The 11,884-nt window shown below is 35.3% G+C and overlaps 1 protein-coding gene across 1 annotated transcript; it reads right to left on the bottom strand.

Annotated features, from left to right (window-relative positions):
- Window positions 1-849: 849 nt before the first annotated feature.
- Window positions 850-11,884, bottom strand: LOC306892553 (uncharacterized protein). The gene is made up of 8 exons (XM_079453685.1): window positions 11,866-11,884; window positions 11,015-11,181; window positions 10,667-10,813; window positions 3,008-3,117; window positions 2,871-2,912; window positions 2,665-2,726; window positions 2,324-2,490; window positions 850-2,246 (listed from the first exon to the last, which is right to left on the bottom strand). Exons 2-8 carry the CDS (start codon window positions 11,171-11,173, stop codon window positions 2,061-2,063), a joined length of 873 nt encoding a protein of 290 aa, XP_079309811.1. The 5' UTR covers window positions 11,174-11,181; window positions 11,866-11,884; the 3' UTR covers window positions 850-2,060.

Genomic DNA, 11,884 nt, shown 5'->3' on the forward strand with positions numbered 1-11,884 from the left:
GTGTATCAAACACATTCTCTGAAAATTCTCTTTTGCAGGATGTCTTTAGTTTACTGTAAAAATCCCTCTGCTAATTTCAATTACCATAGTCAACTTGGTAAACCATGGTAAAAAGAATGGGAGTAACTCTATGAGCTACAATCAACAGTTGTTTGCTATGAGTTATCAAAATTCATAACTCAATCATTTATGTTGCAAATTTTGATTAAAAGTCATAGACTGTGAAAGCACATTACAATTTTTTTTTCAGAACACCTGACCTGCCATACACCTACTATATTCACAATATATGCTGCATATTGTGGCTAAAGGTAATGGCAACAAAAGTAAATTACTCTGAATTTTCACTTTGCATATGACCCACCAAAATAATTTTATTACAAAGGAAATTAAACATGTTTTTTTCCTGTACGTTAAGTGCCATGAAAACTAAACGGTTTGTGTGTGACACAATGTCTCTTGTCTAAGTTGAGACAAAATACCCTCACCTTCCTACGTCTCAACGTCTGTGATATTTGAAAAGAGTACGCTGACCAACACAGCGTTTGTGTAAACAGGGAAGTGGTGACAGAAAGTCAGACATTACCATGTGATGCTTTGATCATGAAACAGAAAGCAGTACTGTGAAGGGGATATCCAGTAAAAAAGTCTTAATACAATATTTTGTCTTACATGTTTGTGAGCAAATAATAAATGAAGTACAAGCATGGCTTAGGAAATAGTAAAACTTGCATGTCTTAACTTTAACTTAACTCAAGTCTCTGGGTTTGTTTAGTTCACTTATACATAGGTGTCTTTGCCCAGGAGGGCTTATTACATTTACCATAAACATATTACCAAAATTGTTTTATCATTTAACACACAACATTTTATTATTTAATATAATGACATTGATAGCTACATTTTAAAAGTGGCTTAGATGTCCAACATTTTAGGACCACATATTTTTAACAAACAAACAAACAAACAAAAATAACAACTTTTTGCATTTGTGTTTATTAAGTTATTAAATAAAATTAGCTTAATAAGCTTGTCTAGCAGTTATGTAAAAATATTCTGTTATAAAATAATATTATATGTTTCCAAACTTTTGAAAAAGGCCAACATCCAACTGAGAATGGTATTTTCATAAAAGTTCTAATTGGTAGGTGTTCTCTGCGATTAGTGCACAGATATCATATTGATTCCACTTAAATTTGTAATACAATTGTTGAATATTGAATTTAACTAAAGGTATTCGTGTCATTCCGAAGTCATCTTATGCTTTCAACATTTGACAGTCATATTTATAATGTACAAATTGTTAAATAAAGTTCTCAGGATATTTTGGTCCAACAGGCCCAGGCCCATCTTACAGTACATCTGTGTACATGTATATCACCGATTGTTAATTCAAAATACAATATAGCTACATCTTGTTCTTAATCTTACTGCAAATGTAACAGAATGTTTACTGTATTTACGGTTGAGCAGTATTAAATGATGTCACATGTCACAAGTCATCAAGTCAATTGACTGCATATCCTTATGCACTTTTCCATTTGTTATTCTTTCAAAGCTGTAAGTAACAAGCGAAGTTAAAACCCTCCTAAAAAGTCATTTGACAGGTAAGTACAGTAGGCCATCCTTAACTGTTGAGCAGGATGACTTAATACATAATAGGGTATACTCTACAAATGCCATTATGGTCACATACATTTACAACAATGCCCAAATGTAGTATATGGTAATTGACCTGAACACAAAATATTTTAGACCCCGCTTGCACCCGTATGTAGCCAAATCCACGATGAGACGGATGTCAATTCCAGATGTAAACAGGATCAATGTTTCAAATGTTTCATGAGCTCCTGTGGTTCAACACGCTAATTTGTCATAAACAGTGGAGCAGTGTACTGCGGCTGATAAAAACGATAGCTTATACAAGAGTTTATGTAGAGCTTGATGTCCAGTGCACCTTGTGCAAATCCAGGCTCTAAGAAACCTCCTTGGCCATCACACGCTCAATACACCGACAATCCAACAAAAGACTCTGGAGCCTTAAAGTCTGTTTTAGATGTTCAGCCATTGAGCCTTTCTGACACTGACTGCAGAAGAGATCTGTAGATGTCTGAGCGAAGGAACCTGGGATATGAATCCCTCTCCATTAGACCATATACGATCTTCTGGGCATCGTCGAAACACAGTTTAGTGGGAGCTTGAACATTCTGTTTGATGACGTCCCTCGTTCTGTGGTCGATGTTTATCTGAGGAGAAACCGATAGTGGTGAGGATTATCTTTTTTTAACCTAAGTGCAAGCATGAGATGTTCACAATCGCTTACCTCTTTAGGAGCTTCTGCCTTGATGTAAAGTTCAAATATCTTCTTGGCCCTTGACGTCAGCCTGGATGAAGTCCTGATTTTTTTGAAATCTTCACAGATCAGCCAAAATTCGATGTTCTCATCACTGAACTCGGACTTGAGGAAGGCGTGGAACGTTGCCATGCCATCTAAAATAAACAATGTACAATGAATTTATTCTCTTAACCTGAACAGGCCTGAGTTCATGCATGTATATATGTTTTTATAATGTATGTATGAAATTTAAACAAGTATGTTGTATTATTTGAAGTATACAAGATGCAATGCAGTTTATTTAAAAAGGCATATAGAGTAGCACTTACATTTAGAGCTAAGAAGGTTTTCCAATGACTGGGACCATAGCAGTGTCTCACTGGAGTTCAGTCTGTTTAAATATAAAAAAATACAAAATGAGTAAGTTTAAAAAACTTTGAAAAAAGAAAGAAAGCAAAATGGAAAGAAATATGGAAAGTGAAAGAAAGAAAGAAAGAAAGAAAGAAAGAAAGAAAGCAAAGGCAAACGTGCTTACTTTTGTGACATAGGGCAGCGAAAACGCCACTTGTCTAGTCTCCTGTGGAGGCAAATTTGTTCAAAATTAGATAAATGAGAATCCAAATCCATGAGAAAATTTACTACAAATAAAACACAATAAAAAAAGTAATGTACCTTGAGTTGACAATTTTATCCTCCTTGTTCATATTGTCCATTTCGGGTGAAGGTGACAAAACAGTTGGCATCTTTACAAAGACTTGTCTGGTGTTGACGTGTGTAGATATGTTTCAGTTATTTCAGTTCATGAGAGCGGGATGTTTTTACATCCGCTTTATATACAGTCCTGCCCGAGCGTCATCAGCTTAGCATTAGCTAACCACAAAGAAAGAGGAAGTTTTTGGTGTGACGCTAACTAGCTAGGTTGAACGTTATTCTGTTCCAGCCTGTCGTTCTATTTATATGAAAGCTGTCACACAGCCTTTGTGAAAATGTAGAGATGCAAATCAGATGGGAATATTTGAAGAGATAAGCAAATGCTGACTTTTCCATCATACCTTTTTACAATAGGCCTATACAAGTTTTGTCTGTGTTTGACTATGAAAAAACATAATGGCTATGCTTTCTTTACTAAGCATTTTTTTATATTGTTTTGCTTCTTTCTTTACTGGACAATGTAATGTAGTGTATTTTAGTCAGGCTAATGGGCCAGTCAACATCATTTTGGTCTGTACCAACATCATCAGATACAGCCTATCAGAAAAGCAAGCTTAATGTCTTTTAGCTGATCAATAAATGCAAAAAATATATTAGTAACTCATAATACAGGCCGTATTGTGTTATAAACTGTGCATTATAAGAAATGTTCTATAATAGCAAACAAGCTTTTGCTATCATTAGATGAGAATTCATACACAGCTAGTTTAGCTAATTCGTGGAGTTGCTGGGGAATTTGCTTGTGGTTTAGAAATATGATTTGGCAGAAAGCCTATAATTTTCTTCAAGTAAAAATTACCTAAGAGGTCCCTATACGTAGGGAAGTTTGGTAAAGAAAAGAAAGGTTTTGTCTACTAATACATGTCATCATATAACACAGAAAGCCTTATTCAAGTCGACAGTATCACTTCTGGTTTTTAAGTTCCCTGACACCACACTTGTTCAGACCTGCTCTATTATACAGAAGAGTTAAGGCCTCCTGTAGATACAACAAACATATATATTTCGCCGGCCTTCTGAAACCCCATATCTCCATAAATCTCTAATAGTCACCCTTTACTTTTGTCACTGGGTTTTGCAAAAGTCTAACCAAGTATTTAAAAGTGCCTGCTAATTTTGACTACACAGAATTTAATCATTTAAAAAGTACAGTGTTTTTCCATTTCCCTAAAGACAGCGAATTAGGACGATGTGCATAGTGCACTATAGGTGCACAACATCAAATGTGCCTGTTAAATCATTATTAGGTTGTCCTCTTTTAACAGAAAGTTACTATTCATAGGTTGATTTTGGTTGTAAGTACTGTGTCATTCAGAACGTTGCTTTTTTCTAACATGGTTTAATTAATGGTGTGAGTTTTGGGCAGAACTACCTGTTTGCTGAACACTTGCAGTTACATTAGATAATGATAACAGTGAAGAAACTGCACGTATTATTTTTAAATTTCGTAATATTTTTAATAAATAGAAAAAACAATATTTATACCGGAGGTCTGTAGAAAGAATTTTGTTTTACAGCAGATCACTCCCTGAAGCCAGTTTCCAATTATGCACGTGATAAAAACCAAATAGCAGGTGACCACAGATATGCCTTTGAGCGAATTTCTCGTACTAAAGTAAGACTAAATTAGTCCATTCTCCACATTTGTTTATGCAGAGAGAATGGGAAAGAATTCAAGCAGGCCTCTAGAAACTTGTCTGCAATTGGTTGGACAAACACATAGTCCCCACCCCAAACTCACAGCAGTGGTTGAGCCAATGTTGTTGTGCCCAGTGGCTTGAACAAACAGCATTGTTTTGACAGCTCTGCATAGTCACAATGTTAACACTTTCAGGGAAATAAATCTATTTATGTCTTACTTGCCTGTTTACAGGTCTATGTTTATATATAGGGGCATATTTACTTTCATATGTATTATACATAGGCACTTGTGAAAAGGAACAATGCCATTTGCATGCTGGGTCACACAGAAACTGATGCCTTGAGATGCAACATCATTTTCACTATTCAGAGGAGCAAGTTTGCCATATTTCTGAATTAGGCCCATCGCCTTGTAAAAGCAGATCTTGGTGCGTAATCAAAAAAAACGCATCATTGTTTGGGAATTTTTAAAAAATTTCAGACCATTTCTCTGAGGTTTCATTTTTCACAGCTGTTACATCTCACAGCCATGTCACACATTCAAGAAAATAAGTGCAAAGCAATGAGTAAAAATGAAACTGACAGACAGGAAACTGAAGGCATTATTTTATCACTTATATATTGATTATATAAGTTTGTTTGTGCAACTTAAGGTTTGCCTTTATATTTTAACAATCATTCAACACAAACAGATACAATGAACAAATAAGCAGATAATAAACCTGACATATACATGATAACAACTATGACGCAAAACAACGTTCATCTACTGTAGCTGTATACAGCACCGTACGGCACCCATAGAGGTCATCATAATCTAATAGACCTATCTATACGCACACACAAGACCACACATACACGTGATCATATTTATTTCCATATTTTTGAATAATAATGAACTTATGAATAAAACAAAGGCAACTATGGGAAATATGTTAAACCGTGTTATATTTTATCATCTTCAGTGTATTTGCAGTAATGTTTTCACTTTATCAAACAGCTTCTTGAGGTCTCACCCTGAGATGCTTTTGATCAATATAAAGGAGATCCCATCTATTCGGTGCTGTATTGGCTGCTCATTCTTCATTATTCAGTCAATAAATAAAATGTGAATGTTTGTTTGCAAAATTATATTTTTGTGTTCTAAACTAATTTTTTAAACTAAATATATATATATATAGTAGAGCACTGCAGCCAGTCTCATACCCCGATAACCGCACAAAACACCTAAGCATTGTGGTGATGACAGGTCAAGCAACACTTAGACAATGGAAACAATTTAGTTCTACCTATAGTATCATTAACAAGACAATGGAGATTGATGGTTGATAAAATGGCCCTGCGGAAACAGCCCAGTCACAACAGCACATGACATCAAACCTTCTGAAACATATTGTCATATGGATGAAACTGCTGTTTCCCCTTTGAATATGAATGTGTACTTAAAAAAAAGAGTAGAGAGTTTGAGGAAGACACCCACACAACAGAAGCACAAAAAAGTAAAACAGCCGTTGACCCTACGCCAACAGTCTGGCTAGTTTACTCAGAATATTTTGCTATGAATTTTAAAGGGACAGTACACCACAATTTGAATTCCTTTATTATTTATTTCCGCTTACGTTGGTCCAAACCTTTCTTGGAGTAAAAAAGATGTTATGCAGAATGTCAGTGACTGACAACAACCAAGATCAACATTCACCTTTACTAAATGAAACAAGAGCATAAATTTGTATTTAGAGCAAAAATTAAAGCACAATGTTAGGAATATATAACACACAACACATGAGCACAAGTTTACTGACTCAAGAATAAGGAAAATGACTACAAAATATTACTACATAGGAAGGTCAACAAAATATTGATAGCAGTTAATGTATGCTTTACTTTCTGTGAGCTCTTGGTTTTCAATTGCACTTGACTGGTTTTGTGAACCATTATACACATTATGTTTTGGTTTAATCTAATCTGAGGTGTGATGAATCTGCCTCCTTTGGTCAGGATTTTCTAGTCTAGTGTCAGGATCATAACAGACCCACATGTTTAGCGTAGAAAGAGGTCTGGTCTCGTCTTTGTCCCCGCCCTCTTGTTTCCTCATTATTGGTTGTTAATTATTTCATGTCCCACAGCTGTTCCCTTCCTGATTGGTTCCCTTTATAATGATCTAATCATAATGAATTTAGTCAGTTGTCCTCGTAGTTCGCTTGGTGTAGTTCGCTTGGTGTAGTTCGCTTGGTGTAGTTCGCTTGGTGTAGTTCGCTTGGTGTAGTTCGCTTGGTGTAGTTCGCTTGGTGTAGTTCGCTTGGTGTAGTTCGCTTGGTGTAGTTCGCTTGGTGTAGTTCGCTTGGTGTAGTTCGCTTGGTGTAGTTCGCTTGGTGTAGTTCGCTTGGTGTAGTTCGCTTGGTGTAGTTCGCTTGGTGTAGTTCGCTTGGTGTAGTTCGCTTGGTGTAGTTCGCTTGGTGTAGTTCGCTTGGTGTAAAATCTTCTACAGGCCTTTATACTGCTTTAGTAATTATACTGTATGTTTACAGTACTGACATTTTACTATTCTTTCCAATAAACTTTAGCAGGTATACACTGTCAAGTTTATTTGTAGCATGTTCTGTATTTTTGCAGAACTTGGAGACCACTTATAATATTTTGTCAGTAGACCAAGACATTGCTATCCTATAACATAATTGGGCACAAGGTGAGTAGGATGCCACTTTGTTTATATATTTATGCAAATGTATTCTGTATTGTGTTGCATACCCAGTTTATGTGTTTTTTTACTTTTTGAACTTATCTTGTCTACATCTTTTGAATTGATATCACCACTATATTGTAGTGTGAGTGTCTCTGAGTGCTTGCGTGTTATATTTGAGGAAAAGTTTGAATGGTGTGAGTGGAGAGCTTAATTTTGACCCAAAATAGGATGTTGAAGAAATTGGGTGAGAAGTTATGGATTTGTGTTTATAGAGTTCAGAGAAAAGGAGCAATAATTTCAACAAATGTGTTTAAGCAATTGAGAAAAACTGTAAAGACTAAAAAGTCTAAAAAGTAATTGTTATTTTAAGAGTAAATGACTGAAAGGGTCTTTGAGGAACCAAAATATATTTTCTGTGTCACTGTGAAGAACTAGGCGAGTAAATGATAGCAAGGAAGGGCAATTTAGCATCTCCAGTTTACTGTGAAAACATAGGGGAAGCCCATGCTGACACAGGGAGAACATGCAAACTCTACACAAAAACCTGAAAGCCACAAAAGCCTGACTTAGCCAGGACTCGAACCAGGGACCATAATGCTGTGACTAGATTCTAAATGACCATTTAGTTAGAAGTTCCATTTGTAATTTAGCCACTTTTATTAACCTTTATGCTAAAAACAAATCAATACATATTATATTTTTATATTTGTAACTCTGGGTTTGGCATTGATGACTTCAACTGTGTTACTGATCCAAAACTTGTTATGAGAATTACAAAACAGTTATCCACAATGACATTTATTCGTCTAGTAATGAATTTGCATAAATGCAATTCCTGTTTTTGAAAAGGCTAAGAAAAATGTGAAGAAGCTAAAATTCTTACATAATGTGCATTTCTTCACAAGACAAAAACACAGAAGGAAAAAAGTAAGTAGTGATTTTTTACATTGTGAAAATGCTCTCTGCCCCACGACCTTATTGCAAATGTGTTTTTTTTGTATGTGAATTTGCTTAATTTTTTAAGGAGGTGTCTGTAGCTACTAATGCATTTAAGTACGAGACGTCCTTCATAGGACATACTGGCAGAAAAGGAAACATGAGGTACCACGTTGCTATGACAATACGTTGCACTCACACACATGTCAAATTAATTTAATCGATTTTTACATGATTTTAAGAGGTAAAAGTTGGTAAATTCTACCGTAAACAATGCTAAAAGAGTTAAACAAAAGTAAAAAAATTGCCTTACTGTTCTAAAACGTAAAAATCAGTAAACGCCTGTAAACCTCATTACTACATCTGCCTGCTAAGATTAAAAAAACGTGACACAAAATAATTTGTAACCTGTAACCCCATATATTTGATTAAAGGTGCAGCTGCTGCCGTTGATTAATTGATTAATTGCCATTGTGGGTTATCTCTAGCAAAGAAGGATACATCTCATTTGTCCTCTGAATTCTCGTGAAAGTAGGTCGTATTAGAAGGCTGCATACGTGTGCTACCTGCTTTAATGAAACGAGACGGCTTCAATGAGACCTCCGGAGTGCGCAGCCTTCCGAAACGACACACAGCTTTATGTATTCGTATGATTCACCCTTGCGTTCTACAATAGAAAATGATAAATTGCAACTCTATTGCCACCACGTGGCGACTTATATGTATGCATAAAGAAATCCATTACCAATAAGCTTTTACGTTCTAGCTGCAGCAGATTAAATCCTTTCAATGCCCTTGAGCACGCGGTGTCTAACCACAATTCACCTCCAGAGTGTCTTAGTCTTATAAGCCAAGGTTGTTGACATTAGCAGTGGAAACCAATAAGATATTGTTGATCACGTAAACAAAGATAAGTCAATTCAATATGGTACTTTCGGATGTTCCAGGCACTATCCTGTCATCAGTCAAACAGTAGTTTAAGCATGGAACTGTACGAAGGTGAGTAACAAACAAAAAGTTAAACTCAATTTAGGGGCTCTGCCCTCAAATGCTTTAAATGAGTATAGGGCAGATGCTAACTGCCAAATATAATTGATGTACACCTTTAAATCAAGTTTTAGGCTAGTTTAAAGGGGAGGTTTCCCGGACAGGGCTGAACCTGTCCCAAACTTATTTAAAAGTTAGAGGAACACAACTTGCACTGACATATCTTAGACATATTATGTGTCTCAAGATGCACACAGTACTTAACCTAATTATTTTTTTGCAAATTATGTTTTTACATTTCCCAATTTAACAAAGGCCTAATCCTGGTTTAAGATAGTCCCTGTCCAAAAACGCCCCAAAATGTGTTGTTGCTGCAAACTGCTGGCAAAATAAATTCTTATGGTATTTTCCTTAAAAAAAGGTAAAAGGATGATTTTTTTTACTATAAGTATAAGCAATATCGCAAAACATTATACACTGATGTTTTCTTTTTTCTTATTGGTTTTGCGTCTGTTTTTTTAGGGGTAGCCTACATTGTAGCAGACCCTCATATTAAAAAAAAATTCTACACATATTTACTAATTTCAGTATTTAAGAATTTCATTTTTCTGACAATAGATATTGCTGCACCATTAAATTAATGCATGTTTTTTTCTATAACTATACTATTATATTGTTGCCCTAAAAAAGCACATAATACAACATGCAAATAATACAAATGCTATATTTAATTAATACATTTTTATTGTTTTAAATAGCTTTTTAAATTCGTATAATGAATTTCCTCCTGACAGTCAACATCATTCATGAGAAAAACTAAGCAAACAAAAACAAATTTTCATAGAAAAGAAAGAATTACATTCCCAATAATAATAAATTACTGCCTGACAAATTAATTCCCTGACCGGTTACATTGTTAAAGACTTAAACTCTAGATTTAGTGGCTGTACAAGATGGATAAAAAAAGATAAACCTATGTGCTGTGTCTTATTTTGTCCTTATGAATAATTGCTTTTTCAACAGCGTGTTGATAATCAGGAAACCAGGAAATGACAGAATCTGTTGAGGCCCATAACACATGCTGCATTTGTGTTTTTCGGTTACACTGTAAAATCAACATACCTGTAGTTTTATTTTACTTTCAAATTAGGAAAAGGCACACATGTGACACTGTAAAGATGCTCTTGGGGACATTATGTAGGACATACATAATTCAAAGAATTCTATGTTGAAATATTGATCAGAATAAACCTATTTCCATCCAAAACTAATAAAGGTCATGCTTAACAAATATAAAATAATAATTTACAAGTTATCACTGGCAATAGTAACGGTGGACTATTAAGGAGTCATCTCTTTCCTTGTCGAATGGCCTGGTAGATGTCAGACTTGAGAAACCTGGGATAGCAGTCTCTCGCCATTAGACTGAAGATCATCTTCTGTGCTGTGTCAAATGATTTCAGGTTTGGCTCCGAGATGTTGTTTGTTATGTTTGTGCGAGTACCAGAATCTATGTTAACCTAAAAAAAGGAAGGCTACGGTTAAAACGTATTACAGATTTAATGGTCCCAATATGTGATAAGCACATCAAAACAAAATTCAACAAAACAAAAAGCTCTTTAACTCCTTGGCTTTTAAACTGCCGCAGGAATGACGAACAGATATCCTCAGTACATGTATTAAAAGAGTTTCTCCAAAATGCACAGTTTGAGTTGAGTTACCTGTCTGGGTGATTCCGCTTGGACAAACTCGGTGTAGATTTGGTTTGCCATGCTGATCATCTCTGGCACACTTGTAATCTTTTTGTATTCCTCACATGCCAACCAGAACAGAATATTTTCCTCGCTGTATTCTGACTTCAAGAATTCCTGGAAAGCCATCTGTCCCGCTGCAACATTAGAAATGATCAGAATCAGAAATAGCATTCACAATTTAGATGTAACAACTAAAACATATAATGGAAAGTCAAAGACATGTATGCTCAATGGTCCTGAAACAGCATCATAATAGGCAGACAAAGACTGACTGGATTTAATTTAATTTTGTAATTTTATTTCCAACAATTAGATCCACAAGGAATGTAGCGTTTTCCCCCCCAGTGTAAAGTCAAATTTTTGCAAATACTTCTCTTGCAAACTTATTTTATTATACATTTGCATTATGCTCGTCAATCCCCAGCACCTGACAGCTCATCTGCATCTTAATCCTTATTTTCTTAGGTTTTTCACAAACAAGAAATGCCAGAACTCTGCCATCTAAATGTACTTATGAATGTTTGGACACATTTAAAGGTTAGACTACTAACATTTTTATTGAAAACTCTTTAATCATTAAAAATCAGTCAGAATCTTTACGATATGCCGGTGCCATTCAACAAGCCTGATATTTCAAATGGCACCGAACATTAAAGAAAAGTTTAATCTCAGCAGCACAGAAATAAGAAAGTTTCAAAACAGTAGCAGCAAAGCCAAATGAGGCCCAATGATTTTTTTCTCCAAAACGAATACGCCCTGAAATGGCTGCTTTTAGTGCCATGTACGAGTTAGAATCACTGTGTACAGGATTTCCTTACATTTCGAGAAGAGTAGGGT

This window comes from Barbatula barbatula, assembly GCF_947034865.1.
Source record: "Barbatula barbatula genome assembly, chromosome: 3".
In the NCBI taxonomy this organism is placed as follows: Eukaryota; Metazoa; Chordata; class Actinopteri; order Cypriniformes; family Nemacheilidae; genus Barbatula; species Barbatula barbatula.

Excerpts from the sequence above, each read along its gene's own strand:
- LOC306892553 (XM_079453685.1), bottom strand. The coding sequence starts at position 11,173 with ATGGCTTTCCAGGAATTCTTGAAGTCAGAATACAGCGAGGAAAATATT. Across the intron at positions 10,814-11,014 it reads AAGCGGAATCACCCAGACAG|GTTAACATAGATTCTGGTAC; the intron begins GTAACTCAACTC and ends TCCTTTTTTTAG. Across the intron at positions 2,247-2,323 it reads AGGCAGAAGCTCCTAAAGAG|ATAAACATCGACCACAGAAC; the intron begins GTAAGCGATTGT and ends GTTTCTCCTCAG.